The 12,617-nt window shown below is 41.0% G+C and overlaps 1 protein-coding gene across 1 annotated transcript; it reads left to right on the forward strand.

Moving 5' to 3' along the window:
- LOC139379568 (GTPase IMAP family member 7-like) lies at positions 1–564 on the forward strand. The gene has a single exon (XM_071122382.1). The coding sequence runs from the start codon at positions 1–3 to the stop codon at positions 562–564; it is 564 nt and encodes a 187-aa protein (XP_070978483.1).
- Positions 565–12,617: the final 12,053 nt, after the last annotated feature.

Consider the following 12,617-nt stretch of genomic DNA (forward strand, 5'->3'; position numbering starts at 1 on the left):
ATGATTGGAAAAACTGGAGCGGGTAAAAGTGCCACGGGAAACACCATTCTGGGGCAAAACATTTTTACATCGATGGAAGACGCTAAATCGGTGACTGAGAGTTGTGTTAAAGAAAGAGTTCATGATAAAAGATGGATATATGTGGTGGACACACCAGGACTGTTAGACACAGGGAAGACTGAAGAACTTGTCAAAAAGGAGATAGTGAGGTGTCTTCAAAAGTCAGCCCCTGGTCCTCATGTCTTCTTGCTGGTGGTGGAGGCAACGACATGGAGAAAGGAGGATCAGAATACTGTGGATGATCTGGAGAGGCTCTTTGGACGAGAGGTCTTCAAGTTCATGATTGTGCTCTTTACTCATGGTGATAAACTTGTGGGTCAAACAATAAACAACTTCATATCTGATGGCCATGAGTGTGTTCGAGCAATTATAAAACGCTGTTCTGGCAGATTCCATGTTTTCGACAATACAAGTGGAAGTAGAGGTCAAGTTGTTGAGCTGGTCAAGAAGATTGATGAGATGGTGGCAGTAGCTGGAGGAGGGTACTTCACACATAGAAGATAAAGCTTATGTTTTTAGACCATATCCTTAATTGTCCTTAATTATGGAGAAAGGGTCGGTGGAAAGTGCTGTGTCATGTTAGTGGAAAAGTACTGTAGAATATATTGCATATGTAGCAGGGCACGTTAACAGGAATCCTGTTCTCTAACTATAAGTCACTTGATTTCATGAGAAAAAGTTTCTGCAGTGAGGGTGTGTAATGAAAGTCAATGTGTCCTTGGATGAGTGTGAAAAAGATGCATAACTAGCATTGTTAAAATAAATGTTTTAATGAAATCTGACCAGACCAGTTCAAACCCTAAAAGAAGACAATGTTCAGCTGTACAATCACAGACTGCAGTAACAACACATTTGGTCAAAATGATGTCAAGAACGAAATCAAGCGCTGTAGCATCAGTTTTATCTTTTGACCAAGTGTCCTGGTTCAATTATCTTCTGTTTCAGTGAAAATGTAATGTCAAATTTGAGAACTACAAAATCCAAGTAAAAACCAAGGCAAACAGCAGTAAGTGAAGTTACGGCACTCTGGCTGTCTTCCACTGTGTCTGGACTGCAGTTATTGAGGTTTTCGCTGATATTCTATCAGGCTCTGAGTTCAGGCCATCCTGATCATGACACACACTTTCACACACACCATGAGAAAGCCAGTGATCCAGTTATCACCACAATAAACAGGGCACAATCACTAAATGCAATAAAAGTATAAACATTTGCCATTGTGAAATAGTTCTTACCTTATGGTGAACAAATGCTTAAGGGTTACTACAATACAATGTTCAGAACATGAAACTATAACTACAGTGCATTCGGAAAGTATTCAGTATTGTTTCAAAATGTATTAAATAAATGTTTTCCCTCATTAGTCTACACACAATACTCCATAATGAAAAAGCAAAAACAAGTTTTTAGACATATTTACAAACGTATTAAAAATTTTAAAAACAGATACCTTATTTACCTTATTTAGTATTCTGACCCTTTGCTATGAGACTCGAAATTGAGCTCAGGTGCATCCTGTTTCCATTGATCATCCTTGAGATGTTTCTACAACTTGATTGGACATGATTTGGAAAGGCAAGCACATGTCTATATAAGGTCCCACAGTTAACAGCGCATGTCAGAGCAAAAACCAATCCATGAGATGGAAGGAATTGTCTGTAGAGCTCTGAGACAGGATTTTGTCAAGGCACAGATCTGGGGAAGGGTACCAAAATATTTCTGCAGCATTGAAGTTCCCCAAGAACACAATGGCCTCCATCATTCTTAAATGGAAGAAGTCTGGAACCATCAAGACTCTTCCCAGAGCTGCCCGCCCAGCCAAACGGAGCAATCGGGGGAGAAGAACCTTGGTCAGGGAGGTGACCAAGAACCCGATAGTCAATCTGACAGAGCTCCAGTGATCCTCTGTGGAGATGGGAGAACCTTCCAGAAGGACAACCATCTCTGCAGCACTCCACCAATCAGGCCTTTATGATAGCGTGGTCAGACAGAAGCCACTACTCAGTAAATGGCATATGACAGCTTGCTTGGAGTTTGTCTTGCAGACCATGAGAAACAAGATTTTCTGGTCTGATGAAATCAAGATTGAACTCTTTGGCCTGAATGCCAAGCGTCACGTCTGAAAAAAACGTGGCACCATCCCTATGGTGAAGCATGGTGGTGGCAGCATCATGCTGTGGGGATATGTTTTAGTGGCAGGGACTGGAAGACTAGTCAGGATCGAGGGAAAGATGAACAGAGCAAAGTACTGAGAGATCCTTGATGAAAACCTGCTCCAAAGCGCTCAGGACCTCAGACAGGGGCAAAGGTTCACCTTCAAACAGGACAATGACCCTAAGCACACAGCCAAGTGTCGTGACGTTGTATTAGTTAATGTGATGACTGTTGCTCATCGAATGATTAAATGTTTCTAATTGCGTGATTAACTGAATCAAGCAATTATTAACTCATTAACCTGGGGCACCATGGGAAAATTAGTTTTTATTGAGTTTCTATTTCCCAAATTAACTCAAAGAATATGAGAATATCGATTTTACAACAGCCGCTAATTATTCAGTTACCTCTAGAGTCTTGTTCTGAACGGAAATCTGCACGGACCCGCGTCTCACCAATGAGTTCGCACCACACCAATCTTAGTTGAGTATTTATTTACTTGAAAGCTAAAATGATGATAAAAGATATACATACACAAAAACACATTATAGGCTATTGATTAGAACTTAGTATAACGGGCCAACACACTATGGCACGTGTTACCCAAAATGGGGATTTAAAAGAGAGAGAAAAAGAGAAAGTACACGAGAGAAATATACATTTGGGTGAATTTGTCAGCTATGCTTAATTCCAACCCTAGCCTTGCCCCAAACTGCCGCTCTTATGGGTCAGAATATAATGATGTCATTACGTGGGGAAGGTCTCCGTGGATTCTCCACGTGGACCGTTCAGGCTGCTCAATGACGCACTTCTCTGGCGCAACTCTCTGGTTGTCCTCACAATGTCAGTGTCCTTTTGGCTTCCGAGTCTGTTTCCTCACCCTTGCTCTGGAAGGGCTCTTCTGAGGACAGACAGGTCTGTAGCTCAGAGCTCACAGCGTAGGAATGAAACCACGATTCGATGGGGAGTGGAGGCTAGGTGGTTCGACTTGAATTCACCCACTTAGACACATCTACTCATCCGTAGCTTGGGTAGAAAAATATTTATTTGTCTTCAAACTGCATTTTGGGTTCATTGACTTTTTAGACCTCGGCTGCAGCTTGGGTCACTTAGTCTTATCTGTAAATTCTTCACTCACCGGTTTTATACCCTTGGGTCAGAAGTGGGCTTAACCACATTTAAGGCAATTCTCTTGGCGTTCCAAGTTAAGGGCAAGGTCTAGATTTTAATCATATCCAGTTTTATACAACTAACTTCACATTTCATCTTTACCAAAACATTATCTTTGATTTGGACATTTTCCATACAACGTACAATGTATAAACATCAAACATATACTAGGTAAACTGTTGACGTTACAATGTTTTTGTAATAACGTCATCTATTAACCTTTAATAACAAAACAAAATGACATACATTTTCATAAACCATCTATCGTCATGACCACCATTGTGGCTGACGGAAACCATTGTTCCAAAGTCCCTTTATTTCATGTTTAATGTTCTGAAGCTGGTTCTCCATAGTGACAGGACAAAAGGAATTTGTCTGTGGCCTAAGATTTACCATGGGCGTGAGGGGTCATAAAACCCCACATCTTCAGACCCCTAGATCTCTCCTCCTCTGTTGGGGTTGAGAGATAATCTGTAGGGTTGTGGTCTCCTGTAACCTGACCTGATCAGGACAGTCATGACACAAGACAACGCAGGAGTGGCTTTGGGACAAGTCTGTGAATGTCCTTGAGTGGCCCAGCCAGAGCCCAGACTTGAACCCAATCGAACATCTCTGGAGAGACCTGAAAATAGCTGTGCAGAGACACTCCCCATCCAACCTGACAGAGCTTGAGAGGAAATGCAGAGAAGAATGTGAGAAACTCCCCAAATACAGGTGTGCCAAGCTTGTAGCGTCATACCCAAAAAGACTTGAGGCTGTAATCACTGCCAAAGGTGCTTCAACAAAGTACTGAGTAAAGGGTTTGAATACTTATGTAAATGTAATATTTTCTGTTTTTTATTATTTATAAATTAGCAAAAAAATCTAAAAACCTGTTTTGATTTGTCATTATGGGATATTGTGTGTAAATTGAAAAGGGAAAAATATAATTGAATACATTTTTAAACAAGGCTGTAATGTAACAAAATGTGGAAAATAGTAAAGGGGTCTGACTAAGTTCCCGAATGCACTGTATATTGGACTCACAAGTATTATTATTATTATTATTAATAATAATAATAATAATATTAGTATTGTTTTCACCTTCTTAACATACCATACTTAAAATAGGACAATTGTTCTATTTAAGTCTGGCCAAGACTATATATTATTCTCTTTTTGCATAGAGACATGGTCACTGACCAATAGCCTGCATTAAGGAATGACCACTATGGAGAAAATATATAGAAAATCAGTACAGCAGGGTTTATAACAATGTACAGAACTAAACAGATTAAACCCGTTAGTGTCCCCAATTTTCCGAAAGTTGTCATGACAGGACAAGTATTACTCCCATGACTTTGATATCAAAGTTCATCTTCCTTCAGTAAGGTCAAGAACAAGCCTTATTTCTCCTGTTTTTAGGTTGCTAGCCATGATAAAGTAATACTTTATTTATTTATCAATCAATGTTTCACACTTAATATCTAGTCTTGATCTTCTATTCTATGTCTCTGTGCTGCCACAACATTAACAGTGGATCTGATTGTCAAGAAGTACTGCTATTACATCTCTTAAAAGTTTTTTTTTGTTAAGTGTAAAAATGTTTTAAACCTTAAACCTGAAACCTGCAGAAATGTCCACCAGAGCTGTTGCCAGGGAATTGAATGTTCATTTCTTTACCATAAGCCGCCTCCAACATCGTTTTAGAGAATTTGACAGTACATCCAGTGGTTTAACTGAACAGTGGTTTAACTGCCTTGTTCAGGGGTAGAACGACAGATTTTTACCTTGTCAGCTTGGGGATTTGATCCAGCAACCTTTTGGTTACTGGCCCAACACTCTAACACACTGTTCTCATACCTTGTCCTGGGGACCCAAAGGGTTGCACATTTTTGGTTTTGGCCCCAGCACTACACACCTGATTCAAATGATAAACTCATCATCAGGCTTTGAAGATTTGCATCAAGTGTGTCGTGCTAGGGCAAAAACAAAATGTGCAACCCTTTGGGTCCCCAGGACCAGGAATGAGAACCACTGCTCTAACCACTAGGCTACCTGTTACCCCAATGAACTACAACTATGAACTGTAACTCAATACAATCTTTGACATTGGTGCATGTAGCGTTTATATTTTTGTCCAGTATAAATACTGTGTCCTGACATTACATCATAAGGACCTACTCTTTAGTAGCTCAATTGACAGCAAGAGTGAAAACAGGGTCTAACCTACAAATCCATGATTTTCCCCGCAAACACTTCTGTGGCGTTAATCTGATTAAATTGATATCATGTAGGCCATTTTTTAAATTTTTTTACATTATATACAGAATGTAAATAAACCCAAAGTGTCTTACCTATCTTAGTTGAATGCACTGACTGTATGATACAACTGGAGTCTTTGAGTGTTTGACCCCAGGTTAATATGAGGAACTGAAAGGAAGAGAGATTCCTGAAAACACATCACAAGGGTCTTTTATGGTATTTTATTACCAGAGAATGTGTTGAACCATGGTATGGTAATAAGTACTATCTTATGGACTTATGGTATCACATTTGTGGTTATCACAAGGTGTGTGTACAGTATCAGGTTGAAACACTGAAAGTGATAAGAAGCTATTGGGTTACTCATTGGAAATATCAAAGTACTGAATCAAATCAAATTGTATTTGTCACATGGCCAAATACAACAGGTGTAGACCTCACAGTGAAATGCTTACTAACAATCCCTTAACCAACAGGTGTAGAATTTACAGTGAAATGCTTACTAACAATCCCTTAACCAACAATACAGTTAAGAAAAATAAGTGTTAAGTAAAAAAATAGATAAGTAAAAATAAAAATAATTAAAGAGCAGCAGTAAAATAACAATAACGAAGCTATATACAAGGGCTACCGGTACAGAGTCAATGTGGAGGCTATATACAAGGGCTACCGGTACAGAGTCAATGTGGAGGCTATATACAAGGGCTACCGGTACAGAGTCAATGTGGAGGCTATATACAAGGGCTACCGGTACAGAGTCAATGTGGAGGCTATATACAAGGGCTACCGTTTCAGAGTCAATGTGGAGGCTATATACAAGGGCTACCGGTACAGAGTCAATGTGGAGGCTATATACAAGGGCTACCGGTTCAGAGTCAATGTGCGGGGGAACAGGTTAGTTGAGGTAATTAGGTAATACTGTATGTACATGTAGGTAGAGTTAAAGTGACTAGAGAGGGTGGGGGGCAATGAAAATAGTTCGGGTAGCCATAAAAGTTGTTTAGATACGCTAAATTAGGGTTGAACTGAAAACCTACAGGACAATAGATCTCCAGGAAGAGGGTTGGGCAGCCCTGGCATAAACAAAACAAGTTGACAAAAAATCTGCTTGTGGTTGTTAGTTTTCAGGTGAATTTAATTACTTAGAAGACATTTTATCTTCTGATTACAGCCAATTCAATTTATGTTATGTTTCTAATATTTGACAGTACTTAGCCTACATGCCTAGCCTATTCAAATTTAAATTTGAATGAATTCCAATTAACGGTGTACATTTTATATTTTATATTTTTAAATACTGGGTGATTAATTAAGTTCATAATACGACGTTTCCACGGTGATGCACTGAAAATGAACTGTTCAAAATAGTGAAGGTCAATGCCCACGTAAGTTTTGCCTTGACAGATATCGTCTCACATGCTGGTTACACGTTTTGCTCTCAGGTGTACCTTGCGTTCTTTAGTCACCACATCTGCAATTTCTTTTATCTTTCGCAAAGTGAGCCAGAGTCCACAAACAACTGCCTTCAGTAAATTGTGTTAGCCAGGACAGACCTGACCTTAGTAACATGAACACCACAGAGAGATAGAGAGAGAGAGAGAGACAGAGAGAGAGAGAGAGAGAGAGAGAGAGAGAGAGAGAGAGAGAGAGTGAGACAGAGAGAGAGAGAGAGAGAGAGAGAGAGAGAGAGAGAGAGAGAGAGAGTGAGACAGAGAGAGAGAGAGAGAGAGAGAGAGAGAGAGTGTGTCCTGCAGGGCAGTGATATCAGTTAAGAGTTTAAACTTCTAAGCAAAGCTATTTCATGACCGGGGGGAGCTCTGCCCTGGCAGGGCAGGCAGCATTTAATTAATCTGGCTACCAGTCTCTTTAGTTCATCCACTCCCAGCAATCCATGCAGGGCTCTAGCCTTTTGGGGGTCTGTCATGCCAAATAATGTCCCCCGGCCAAATAGTGTCACCCTCTACGTCACAATGGGATTCTATGAGTTATAACTTCTGTTGCTAGGGAATAATTTTGTGGAATAATTCAGACATAATTGTAAGGAATAAGTCATTGTTCTACCCCAGCGGGCATGAAAGGAATATTGACTTTGTTCTTGATGTTTTCGATAACAAGGGTAATATTCTTACATATGAACAATTTATAACATCAAAAGAGTTTCCAATACTTTTCAGAGAGTTTATTTCTGTGGTCAAAGCCGTTCCCAGTGGTCTAACTACCCTAATGAAAACTCATCTTAGCTTTGGTAATGAACACAAAGCTTATCCAGAACTCAGATTGGAAGGCGTGGGCTTACTTGAGAAATCTTGTTGTAATAAATATATAAGACAACATTTTAATTCACAAAACACTGGAGGTCCCGGGCTGTAGAGGCGCACTGGAGGCCAGGTGCTATGAAGCCGGCACAGGTGGCACCGGACTGATGACACGCTCCTCAGGGCGAGTCACTGGAGTCCAGAGTCTCCAGCGACGGTCTCCAGTCCAGAGCCTCCGGCGACGGTCTACAGTCCAGAGCCTCCAGCGACGGTTCACGGTCCAGAGCCTCCAGGGACGGTCTACAGCCCAGAGCCTCCAGCGACTGTTCACGGTCCGGAGCCTCCAGGGACGGTCTACAGTCCAGAGCCTCCAGCGACTGTTCACGGTCCGGAGCCTCCAGGGACGGTCTACAGTCCAGAGCCTCCAGCGACGGTTCACGGTCCAGAGCCTCCAGGGACGGTCTACAGCCCAGAGCCTCCAGCGACTGTTCACGGTCCAGAGCCTCCAGGGATGGTCTACAGTCCAGAGCCTCCAGGGACGGTCTACAGTCCAGAGCCTCCAGGGACGGTCTACAGTCCAGAGCCTCCGGCGACGGTCTACAGTCCAGAGTGCCTGGACTTTACAGTCTCCCTCTTGATTTTGAGTTTATTTTATTTTTACAGGGACAGTGCACATTAATCAACGTTTCAGTAAAAGTGCCGGTTTTAGCCAGCCGGATACTTTTCAACCGCAGTCCCTGGGCAGGTTATTAAAAACAATTACAATATAGACAATCATTGAGCAGTGAGCACACGCAGAGCAACATAGAACAAGCAAACATAGCATACAGACAGAGCAACATAGGACAAGCAAGACGTAGCATACAGACAGAGCAACATAGGACAAGCAAGACATAGCATACAGACAGAGCAACATAGGACAAAAAGCAGCAAGACAAAATTCATAAAAGCAACAAAGTGTTTCCACACCTCACAAGCTACAGACAACAGACAACATGTAAAGCGGAAACACACAACTAGGGATTATGATCACAAATCGGATTGACCTTTAGCTATGTCTTCAAGCATTTTGTTAAATTGTGATATGTGGTGCAGTTATGTGTGTCTGATGGCAGTGTATTCCAGACATAGGAAGCTCTCACAGAGAAAACGGATTTACTAAAGGTGCTTTTCCTTAAGGGAACTATACAGTCACCTCTCATGGCAGACCTTGTGGATCTGCTGCCATATGTTTGGGTTTTCTGTTTAACAAAAATACTGAGTGAGGGGGAGCCAGGCCATTTAGGATCTTGAATACAAGACATTTGTCACTGTATTGCACAAGATTTTCCCAACTCAGGAGCTCATGCTTGTGAGGATGTAACAGTGATGATGGCTATTGGGCTACCTATCAAGCACTTTGAGAGCCTGTTTGTAGACAGACTGAATAGGTTTTAATGTTGTACAGCAAGCTTGGGCCCAACTAGTCAAGCAGTATGTTAAGTGGGGGAGTATCATAGATTTGAAGTACAGTTTTGCTACCTCTGTAGTCAAACAATTTCGTATAAATCGGAAATTAGCTAGGTTGAATTTGGTTATCTGAATGACCTTTTTCACATGCTTTTTAAAAAGAGGTTGGAATCAAGTATGATGCCATGGTACTTAAAATCAGATACCACCTGGAGCTTCTCCCCTGACACATAGACATCTGGCTCAGTAGCATCTGTTGCCCTCTTTGTGAAGAACATGCAAACTGTTTTTTTCACATTGAGATGCAAACACAAGTCAATGAGCCACTTTGTAACCTGGACCATTACAGTAGTGAGTTCTTGTTTGCTTGTTGTTTTCTCTTTGCATGCACATATATCACTGTATCATCTGCATACATTTGAACTTCAGACCCAGTACACACAGAAGGCAGATCATTAATGTACAGGCTGAACAGGAGGGGCCCCGGTATTGACCCTTGGGGCACGCCCGCATCATAGCTAAGAGTGGGCGACAGCTCACAGGACAACTGAAATCATATTATTTCAGTGTAGGTAAGGGAATGGCAGGTTCAAATAAAACATGACAGACAGACAAGGCAGTGTATGAATTAGAGGTCGACCGATTAATCGGAATGGCCGATTAATTAGGGCCGATTTCAAGTTTTCATAACAATCGGAAATCGGTATTTTTGGACACCGATTTTGCAGATGAAAAAAAATCTATATTTTTATTTAACTAGGCAAGTCAGTTAAGAACACATTCCTATTTTCAATGACGGCCTAGGAATGGTGGGTTAACTGCCTCGTTCAGGGGCAGAACGACAGATTTTCACCTTGTCGGCTCGGGGGATCCAATCTTGCAACCTTACAGTTAACTAGTCCAACGCAATAACAACCTGCCTCTCTCTCGTTGCACTCCACAAGGAGACTGTTACGCAAATGCAGTAAGCCAAGGTAAGTTGCTAGCTAGCATTAAACTTATCTTATAAAAAACAATCAATCAATCATAATCACTAGTTATCTACACATGGTTGATGATAATACTAGATATTATCTAGCGTGTCCTGCGTTGCATATAATCTGACTGAGCATACAAGCATACAAGTATCTTAAGTATCTGACTGAGCGGTGGTAGGCAGAAGCAGGTGGTAAACATTCATTCAAACAGCACTTTCGTGCGTTTTGCCAGCAGCTCTTCGTTGTGCGTCAAGCATTGCGCTGTTTATGACTTCAAGCCTATCAACTCCCGACATGAGGCTGGTGGAACCGAAGTGAAATGGCTAGCTAGTTAGCGCGTGCTAACGTCACTCGCTCTGAGCCTTGGAGTGGTTGTTCCCCTTGCTCTGCATGGGTAACGCTGCTTCGAGGGTGGCTGTTGTTGTTGTGTTCCTGGTTCGAGCCCAGGGAGGAGTGAGGAGAGGGATGGAAGCTATACTGTTACACTGACAATACTAAAGTGCCTATAAGAACATCAAATAGTCAAAGGTTAATGAAATGCAAATGGTATAGAGGGAAATAGTCCTATAATAACTACAACCTAAAACTTCTTACCTGGGAATATTGAAGACTCATGTTAAAAGGAACCACCAGCTTTCATATGTTCTCATGTTCTGAGCAAGGAACTTAAACTTTAGCTTTCTTACATAGCACATATTGCACTTTTACTTTCTTCTCCAACACTTTGTTTTTGCATTATTTAAACCAAATTGAACATGTTTCATTATTTATTTGAGGCTAAATTGATTTTATTGATGTATTATATTAAGTTAAAATAAGTGTTCATTCAGTATTGTTGTAATTGTCATTATTACAAATACATTTTAAGAAATCGGCCGATTAATCGGTATCGGCTTTTTTGGTCCTCCAACAATCGGTATCGGTGTTGAAAAATCATAATTGGTCGACCTCTAGTATGAATCAAATGGATTTGCATATGAATGGAGTGGAAATTATCTGATTTCGTAATCTGTAAGGTAAGTAACTTTAATGTGTCAAGCAGATTACACGTTTTCTTTGCCATTTCCGAAACGTAGCAATGTTTAAGACATGAATTTCATGTTTTATGTTAACAAGGTACCCAAAAGTAGCTCAAATTAATGTTTTCATTTTATTAGCAAAACAAAACTTGTTTAAAAAACCCTTGTCACGGAAACCAACCAATCAAGGTATAGCGATGATGAAAATAAATTATGTTATGTCACGTTGGTATGAATGATTCGGGAGACAGGTACAGGAATGCGGAATAGTTTTTTTATTATACCTCAAATTCCGCCGTGCAAGGTCACGGGGACGAAGACCAAACAAACATGTGACAAAAACGCAGGTTGAAACCCAAACAAAAGAGCGAGGAGTACCACGAATAAATACACACACGCACAATGATTAACACATGGGACAACACCCGTAATCATCTGCGCAATCCACAAGGGCACGAAATCCCAAAATACACAGCACAGGTACTCACACGCACCAACGGACATTGTAACAATAATCAACAAGACCATGGAAATCAAAGGGCACATACAGTGCCTTGCAAAAGTATTCGGCCCCCTTGAACTTTGCAACCTTTTGCCACATTTCAGGCTTCAAACATAAAGATATAAAACTGTATTTTTTTGTGAAGAATCAACAACAAGTGGGACACAATCATGAAGTGGAACGACATTTATTGGATATTTCAAACTTTTTTAACAAATCAAAAACTGAAAAATTGGGTGTGCAAAATTATTCAGCCCCCTTAAGTTAATACTTTGTAGCGCCACCTTTTGCTGCGATTACAGCTGTAAGTCGCTTGGGGTATGTCTCTATCAGTTTTGCACATCGAGAGACTGACATTTTTTCCCATTCCTCCTTGCAAAACAGCTCAAGCTCAGTGAGGTTGGATGGAGAGCATTTGTGAACAGCAGTTTTCAGTTCTTTCCACAGATTTTCGATTGGATTCAGGTCTGGACTTTGACTTGGCCATTCTAACACCTGGATATGTTTATTTTTGAACCATTCCATTGTAGATTTTGCTTTATGTTTTGGATCATTGTCTTGTTGGAAGACAAATCTCCGTCCCAGTCTCAGGTCTTTTGCAGACTCCATCAGGTTTTCTTCCAGAATGGTCCTGTATTTGGCTCCATCCATCTTCCCATCAATTTTAACCATCTTCCCTGTCCCTGCTGAAGAAAAGCAGGCCCAAACCATGATGCTGCCACCACCATGTTTGACAGTGGGGATGGTGTGTTCAGGGTGATGAGCTGTGTTGCTTTTACGCCAAACA

This window comes from Oncorhynchus clarkii, chromosome 21, assembly GCF_045791955.1.
Source record: "Oncorhynchus clarkii lewisi isolate Uvic-CL-2024 chromosome 21, UVic_Ocla_1.0, whole genome shotgun sequence".
NCBI lineage: Eukaryota > Metazoa > Chordata > Actinopteri > Salmoniformes > Salmonidae > Oncorhynchus > Oncorhynchus clarkii.